At 42.7% G+C, this 8762-nt stretch overlaps 1 protein-coding gene across 5 annotated transcripts in view; it reads right to left on the bottom strand.

Moving 5' to 3' along the window:
- Window positions 1–2836: 2836 nt before the first annotated feature.
- Window positions 2837–8762, bottom strand: part of Rasgrp3 (RAS guanyl releasing protein 3) — a 94693-nt gene continuing 88767 nt past the window's right edge. For 4 of the 5 annotated variants that reach the window (XM_028773426.1, XM_028773425.1, XM_028773424.1 and 1 more), the window contains 4 exons: window positions 6867–6903; window positions 6473–6598; window positions 5766–6127; window positions 2837–4105 (listed from right to left, as the gene is read on the bottom strand). In XM_028773426.1, the coding sequence (XP_028629259.1) occupies window positions 4097–4105; window positions 5766–6127; window positions 6473–6598; window positions 6867–6903 (534 nt within the window). In that variant the 3' untranslated portion in view covers window positions 2837–4096. The other variant, XM_028773428.1, reaches the window with a different exon arrangement.

Here is an 8762-nt window from a genome sequence, read left to right as displayed (position 1 = left end):
GAGGAACTCTGACACATTCTCAGTGGACACAATTCCAGTGTGGCTGCCACTAAGACAATAGAGGACAAGATGCAGGAACTGTTTTCATCGGAGGTCTCCAAGTACTCGCTAGTTTTACCCAGCTTGGTCTAGTGCAGTCAGAAATGAAGCAGTCTTGAATGAAGTACTCTCTCCTGTGCTTACCTTCCTGTAATTCTAAAACCCAACCCAGTTGTCAGTGTTTCTACCTCACTGTTAAATTCTCTTAGCCTTTTAAACATTTATGCTTTGGACTATTTACATGTGTGCAATATGTAGCTTTTTCTCTAATTTACATTTTACCCATCCAGTTCTTTGTCTTGACCTCCTAATTTTAAATGGGAAGAATAGACAAATGTTAAAGAAAAAAAAAAAAAAGAGCCGGGCGATGGTGGTGCACGCCTTTAATCCCAGCACTTGGGAGGCAGAGGCAGGCAGATTTCTGAGTTCGAGGCCAGCCTGGTCTACAGAGTGAGCTCCAGGACAGCCAGGACTATACAGAGAAACCCTGTCTCGAAAAACCAAAACCAAAAAAAAAAAAAGACAAAAAATAGAGCTCATCTTCATATGACAGTATCGGAATAAAAAGCTCTTTTAGGCATCAATTTCATTTATATTTTTTTTAAAGTAACATCTGACAGATTTTAATTAAACAATGGTTTTCTGAAGTAGTTGAAAGTAATAAAATGTCTTTTCTGTTGTTTTGGGGTTTTGGTTTTGGTTTTTTGGTTTTCAAGACAAGGTTTCTCTGTAGTCCCTGCTAGCCTAGAAGTCGCTCTGTAGACCAGGGTGACTCAACCACAGAGATCTGCCTGCCTCTGCCTCCTGAGTGTTGGGATTTAAGGCGTATGATATCACTGCCAGTCAATGAAATGTTTTGTTTTGTTTTTTAAACATGAAGAAACGGAGGCTCCTCTAGGTGTACCTGGTATGACCTGTATCCCATGACTACAGAAAGGGGAGATGGGGCATAAATCCAGTGTAAGTTGTATTCCAAAGGTATGCTTTTGAAATACAGCCTGGTGAGATTTATCTTGGTCCATCCAGAATCTTGCTGTCACTACTTTTGACAGGCTACTGTGATTCTCTGTCACCAGTTAACAGTTGGATGCATCTACCCACAGGAGTCTGCTTTTATTGTTTTCCAACAGCAAAGCTCTTAGCCATTCAAAGCCTGTTACTGTGGAAATCTGGGACATTGTTGAAGAGGCAGAGCTTCGACAAAAGGCTCCAAATGCCAATTGCAGCTGCTCTGCTTTAAGCACATCAATGAAGAATCATAGGAAGTAGCTAATGCACCCTGCCCTACCTAAGGCCCCATGAAGTCTTTGGCTTTGCCCTTCCCTTTAAAGGTGATAGTGTCAGGGTATGGTGCAGTATTCTCAAATGTGGAGCCAGCCTGGGTTACCTAGAAAGTTATCAACCATCCTTCACTACAGAGTGAGGCCCTGGCTCTCTACTTACACATAGAATGAATGATCCCTCTCCCAAGAAGACTGAAGCTTGAGAGAAGATGCAGGATGTTAAGAGCACTGGCTGCTCATCCAGAAGAACTAAGTTCAATTTCCAGCACCTACATGGCAGCTCACAACTGTCAGTAATTCTAGTTCCAGGAGATCCAACGCCCTCATCTGGCCTCCAGGACACTGCAAGCTTGTAGCATACTTATGTACATGCAGGCAAAACATTCGTACACATAAAATAAGACTTTTCTTTAAAAAAAGAAAGAAAAGAAAATCAAGGTGACAGTGTACTACAAAACAGAGGTTGGAAGGAAGCAAAAACAAATTCTGATTTGTCATGGGCTTGTCTATGTTACTAACTCTGGAAAATTAATGAAGTCGTCATTAAAGTCACCATTGGTTGTTAGTAGAACATATATAATATAATATATATATAATATATAATAAAATAACATATATAATCAGAATTGTAAAGCATCTACGTTGTAGACTGAGTTTCTCTTCAGCGGACTAGTAACAGTTTTGCTTACACACACGTGATACACAGGCATACACATGCTGTCTACATACATATAATACACACTGTATTTCTTTTTGTTTGTGTTTATTTTTCATTGAAGGTACATTTTGTTTCCTTATCAGAGGAAGACCAAAGATATAAAATTCCTTCTATATATGAAAACCCATAAATATCTAAACCAAATGGCAACTCCTTTGAAAAGAAATACAAAAACTCCAACATTCCTTAACAGGTTTCTTTCCGGGAGTTTTTAGAGAGTTTGCCTGCATTTGACTTGCCAGTTTTCTGTTTTGAATTCATTAACATGTACTCTGCTGTATGTACGGATAGTAACAGACAGTCTATATACATGGATCCAACAGCACTGCCTGGGGCGCTCGACATTTCAGTGAGTTTTCATCTAGATTAATCACAGCTCCTTTACTTAGAGGCTTCACGGGATGGTTTGTATTGCAGTATCCCTAATCTGAATCATGCCCCGTTCCAGAACATTCGGGGAACATTATGTCACCTCTACCAAGGTTGTGTTGAGACACTGGAACGACTTAGCAGTTATGTCCTCATGCTCTCCATTTCTAAGGACGAGCACAGAATTATCAGTTGAGCTATATGGAAGTGACTTCCACAAATAAAACCATAGTCCGTTTTACACAGGATACACACGTTACCGTGGACCTGGTACCGCTGTGGAATATTTCCTAACTGACAGACTCAATCACCTTAATTTTTCTTTTATTTTTATTATTGCTTTTTAAAGATTTATTTATGTATATGAGTATACTGTCGCTGTCTTCAGACACACTAGAAGAGGGTATCAGATCCCTTTATAGTTGGTTGTGAGCCACCATGTGGTTGCTGGGAATTGAACTCAGGACCTTTGAAAGAGCAGTCAGTGCTCTTAACTGCTGAGCCATCTCTCTAGCCCCTACAGTTTTTTTAGATAGATTCTTGCTAAGTTGCCCAGATTAACCTCAGACTTGAGAGTCCTCCTATCTCATGTCCCAAGTGCAGAGATTATAGGTATTGAAACATCAGCCTGGCAGTGTCTCTATTTCTGAGCATCATGAATCTATTTCAAAAGATACACATTCAAAGACATTTAGATTATTAATATTTTAAAGGTGTAAATGGACTATCAATCTATAGTTGAGGTTTATGGTGGTTTTTCTTTTAGTGAATATTTTTTAACTGTGGATGAGAATTTATTAGGAAGAAATTAAGTTACTTTTTGCATCCAGAAATTATCTAAAATAAAAGTCTTAGTCTTATTTTCAGCTTTCCAAACTGGTTGTTTTTCTTTTAACCTAGTAATTCAGTGGATTTTTCTACCAAATTTTATCCCTCGGAACTTGATTTGATTTCTTAATTAGCATTCTATTTTGGGAATCTTCAGAAAGAGTGGGGAATCCAATTAGGTGGTCAGGTATATGCATTTTTTAACCATATCTAGCATGAGTATTAGAGGAGCTTTGGGAATATGATTCCCCTTAGTGATGCAGAATTGGTAAGACCTAGGTGACACACACACACTACACAGCACAGCCACTGTGTGGTAGGGCACTGTAAACACTCCTTACAGCTAATCAGCAGCAGAGGGTTCACTGCCTTCCAGGGTCTAAAGAGTGTCTTTGTCCTTTAGTAAAGCTTCAGGTCCTAGTCCCATCAAAAAGGCACACAAAAGGGACTCAAACTTAACGTCTTATGAGATGCCCCTACACGCACCAACACACTTTATAAAAATAATATTGTCCAAAAGAGCTAAGTCTTGATTTTAGAGAAGGGGTAACGTGCACATACACCAAGCTTTCATTCCCCTGGGTACAAATGGCTATAGAGAGATGTGAGAAGCTGCTGACTACGTAACTAGTTCTTATGGCACCTCAGTAGGGAGCAGAGTACAGGAAATAAATAGTTCAGAGTCAGGGTAAATTCTATCCTGTAGTCCAGTTATGGGGATCCCAGGATGACTGGAGGCTGTGAGCATATCCAAATCTCTTTTCCAGACCACTTCTGAGAGGGACAGTGCCTTTCAGAGTTCCTCTTCTCTCTCCTCCCCAAAGCCGACTTGACTGTCTTTGGTTTCCCCAGCTTGTCCTCAGCCATCCTGCAATACAAACCAGAACCTGCTGCAGAGTTGGGTCTCAATTAACAAAAGCAGAGTGTTACTAAAATGCCATTTTCCGAATGAATATAAGAGAAGACCTCAAAAGATGAATGCCTCAGAGCTTCCATATTTAGGAGAGAATTAAAAGATCAGAGAGCTAGCCAGCTGTGACCTGAGCCTGTAGTCCCTGATACTTGGGAGCCACAGGAGGATCCCTTGAACCCAGAAGTTGGAGGCTAGCTCAGGGCAACATCTGTGACTTCATCCCCAAAAAACAAAACAACATCAACAACAAGAACAACAACAAAAAAATCAACCAAACAAACTTAAAAACAAAAGCAAGAAAAACAGCAGGGTCCAGAGAGATGGGTCAGTGTTTCAAAGTGCTTGCTGCACAATCACGGATTTTAGCACTGGCGTAACAAACTCTATGTCTAAGGTAGCTATCCTGGGCATCCCTGGAACTACAACCTTGAGATGGTGGTTCGAGAGCCAAGAGGATTAGATTGCTGAAGCTAACTGGCTTCCAGTCTAGCAGAGGAAAGCTGTCAGCCCAACCCAAAGTTGGAGAGAAACCCCCTGAATTAAAGAAAAAACAAAATTGGAGGAGGGAGGGAGGAGGGAGGGAGGGAGGGGGGAGAGAGAGAGAATAGAGGAGGCCATCCAACACCCACTTCTGTCCTCAGCACATGCATGCAGATAGATACATGTGGACTGGCATACATATTCATACACACATACCTGAATTGACTCATATACATACAAACAAGTAATAAAAAGATTGTCCACTCAGCCTATGAAAATCTTACTCTCATGCAGAGTTCATATACAATAAACAAGGTGTTCCTGTAGGGTGCTGCACAAAACATTAGTCACCTCCCAAATGTTCCTTGTTAAAATGTTTCCATCTCAGAAACTCATGCTATAACATATATAAGGGCACTCAGAAATTTTTCAGGAAATATGTGCACATGTACATATACAGTATATTCACACAGTGTGAATTTAACTTTTCAATAATTGCTTTATTTTAGGATTGTCCCAAATCTATTTTCTTAATACACCATGGACTTTAAAATAATTGTCTCCATCTTGAATCACTTTATAATTTCAGCATATTCTAACATTCCATGTGCATGCCAGTTGACGTTGTGTGACCTGAATATGATTCTTGGGTGACAGGGCCCACTTTAGAGGCCCTTGCAGCCTTCACATCTTGGATTACTGCCCTTCTTTTTTCCTTGAGACTATCAAGAGTCTGGTTTAGCACAGATGAGAATCTAATTCTCTCTACAAGTCCTCCCTGGGTTTGAGCCCTGGCTCTGTCTTGGACAATGAAGCAACCCTGCACTGCACTGCTATGTGAATAAATGCAACACTTGCAGGTCCCTGTGTATCATTGCAGTACAGACATGACAGACATGACCTCGTGATATTCAGAATTCTATATGGCTTTTAGGCATGGTGAAACAGGTGGGAGGGGCGAGACATCATCTTTCCCAGCTCATATAACTAACCAGTAGTAACTCTAAAAGGAATATATCTTGATTTCTAATCATTTTGCTTTTGAAGTCATGAGGCTATTTTCCAGAGCTATGCGCCCATGTCAACACCCTTGGCCTCCTCCTTCTGAGGGTAGTCGTAGATTCACAGCACTGACCTCACCACCCTGCTTGGCTTCATCTTGCCCGTCATCCTGGTCAGGTTCAAATGCAGTGCCTTGATCTACAACATCCACACCAGCTTGTACCGCGGGCTTCTCATTTTCCCACTTGGCAAAGCCTTTGTCCTTTGCTGCTTTGTCATGGAACTTGGATTTCATTTTGGGGAAAGTATGGGACCCTGAGTCTCCCCAGACAGCCTCTGACCACACAGGTTCAGTCTGGGTGGCTTGACTAGTGGTGGCTCTTTGCAGCCTCACGGAGATCTTACGGGAAGATCCTGTAACCAGTGTAATGGCTCTGCTGTCCAGGTCTCGGTGTTCAGCAGTGACCCCAGGAAACTCAAATACCTCATCCTGCACTAAAAGGGGAAAAAAAAGAGTGATTATTATTTGACATTGATCTGTCCAGGAGCAATCCATTACTGTTAGTACAGATGCCAGGAATCTGATATACAAGGTCCCAAAGGAAGGGACTAGGGCTTGAAATAAACTAGCAGCAGGTGAACTGCATGTGAATGAGATCAAAAAGCAACAGAATTAAATTTAGCATCTGGAGGTATCTACGGAAGGGGGTACCCTTGCTGTTTGTGTGATTCAGACCCTAAGTAGACACAGGACACAGATAAAGGACAGGTATGGAGAGGTGCTTTAAAAAACACTGAGGGGCTGGGAGGTGGGGTTGGGGAGCACACAGAGAGCATTACCTGGGGCCAAGGCTGGGCTTCCAGGCAATGACCCGGGACTGCTGCTCACCGAGGGTGCCCTGGCACGTCTCCTGCAGGCCAGAACCAAGAGGTCTTTGCACTGTTTGTGACAGTTGGCTCCACAGTCTAAAAAGGACCCAAATTGGCACAAATGAGCGTGAAACGTGTGTCTGACCCAGTTTCCAGAGTGGCAGAGGAGCTGCCAGCCTTGCCGGCTGCATCTGAATTTCAGGGTTCTGGGAAGCTTGGGACCATTTTGGGGGCTGGACACATTAACTCTTCAGCTTCCATTGTCCAAAGAGAACAAAGTTCTCAAGGAGGCCAAGACTATTTATAGTTTAATCAGACAGATTTGATTCCTACCCAAAATATCCATTACATCCCAGGTATTTACCTTTGCATTTGTAGCCTTGTTTGATTATGCCCCAGAGCTGAAACAGAAGACAGGGCAATGTCAATGGATGGGAAGAGAGGTCTAGAAGGAAAGTAAGCCAATAGAGAAGGAAGTCCTGGGAAGTCTGATGACCCGGTGCCTCACAAACAGGACATAGCTGCTCTAGACACCCTTCCTGTGGAGAGGAGCCTTCTCCTAGCCCCCGCCAGCTGTGATGTTAACTTCCCTTTTGTTGTCTGGAGCCAAATGGTAGATGGGATGGGAAATTAAAGTTGGTAAGGTGGTATGTTGGTTCCACTTTGGTGATGCACTTTCAAGCCAAATATATATAGGAAATCTGACCAGTAGCTCTTCCTGTCTTTGTCTTTAATGATACTGGCTGCTTTTGACACCTTCTGCAGGAAAGGAAACAATATAAACATGCACTTACTAATTTGAATTTTGCCAGGTAAAGAAAGGGCAAATGTGTTTGCATTGCCTGCAGCAGAGCTGTCGGGAGCTGTCAAAAAAGGCTCTGACTCTGCCAATCAAGGATATGGTTACTTCTACTAAGTTAGAAAGTAGGAAGTGACTGCTAACCAGAGGTTACAGGGAGCATTGTGGTAGATTTAGCTGCTGCACAAGACCTCAACACACAGGATTAAACATCAGAAAACAATCACCTATACTAATGATTTAAGCTTTTTATCAGACCTTCCCAGGAACCAGGAGAAACAACTAAATTTTTCCCAAATGGCCAGTTTCAACTTGTTTACCTATACCCTAATTCATAAGCAGGAAAGGTGTAGGGACTCATGCTATCAGTTCTTTTTCTTTTCTGTTTAGAAAGGACCAAAGGAAGTAGCCAGTGATGGTCTTTAACTCCCAATCCTCCTGCCTCACCATCCCACGTGTTGAAGTTACAAGCATATGCCATTCCATCTGGCTATTTTTCTGTTATTCTCTCCCGACATTCCATGCACAGGGAGGGACCAATCTGCTCTTGCTCTGGCTTCTCCCTGTCTATAAAAATCAGCCTCTGCTACCAAGTTCATTAGAAATACTCAGTTTTGTAGAATTACATGTTGCCTGGTTTTAAAATCTTAAATGGTGATATCCAGGATCTTTAACTGGAACTCTAATTTTGTTCATTGACATGACAAATGCCTCAGGTTGGATGAGGAGTGTTTTTGCAAGCTGTTCTGGCCACAGTCTTGGTTGTGGTGTAACATCTTGGCAGAACTGAAGACATTCTAAAGAGCCCCATGTTTCCTTCCCCTTATCCCTCAAGCTATTGAATGAAGCAATGGTCTCCAGGGAAATGGAGCTTCCAGCAATCTCTTGCCTGGAGACAAAAAGGCTGAAGTCCCAGACCAGCAAGAAGAGAGCCTTCTCTCCCTCAGAAAGAGTTCTCACAATTCTGACAGCTTCTCCGGCCACCTTGCAAAAGAGACTGGAGCTGAGACAAAGATGGGTCAAAATCGGGCCAAACCACACTTCAACAAAGACTTCTTGGTCATGGATTATTATTGTTCTATTTAAGCATAAATGTGGAGTGTCAGAACTCAGAAGACAGACTAGATGGAGTCCTGCCAGTACCTGTTTATTTGTCCCTGTTGGCATTTCGTCTAGGTACTGCCCCACAGTTACCTGGCAACAGCCAGGTGTGCCTGACTTACTATAAAAGGGGCTGCTTGCCCCCTCCTCCCTCTCTTCTCTTGCTCCTTTTCTCTTACCCTCTTACCCCCTCTGTCCCCTCTCTCCTTATTCCCCTCCCCCCTCTCTACCTGCTCATGGCCAGCCTTTCCTCCTCCTCCTCCTCCTCCTCCTCCTCCTCCTCCTCCTCCTCCTTCTCCTCCTCCTCCTCCTCCTTCTTTCTCCTTTCTCTCTCTCTCTCTCTCTCTCTCTCTCTCTCTC

This window comes from Grammomys surdaster, unplaced genomic scaffold (assembly GCF_004785775.1).
Source record: "Grammomys surdaster isolate TR1022 unplaced genomic scaffold, NIH_TR_1.0 227, whole genome shotgun sequence".
NCBI classification, from domain to species: domain Eukaryota; kingdom Metazoa; phylum Chordata; class Mammalia; order Rodentia; family Muridae; genus Grammomys; species Grammomys surdaster.
Note: the sequence above shows the minus strand (reverse complement) of the source record. Positions and strands in the feature narration are given on the sequence as shown.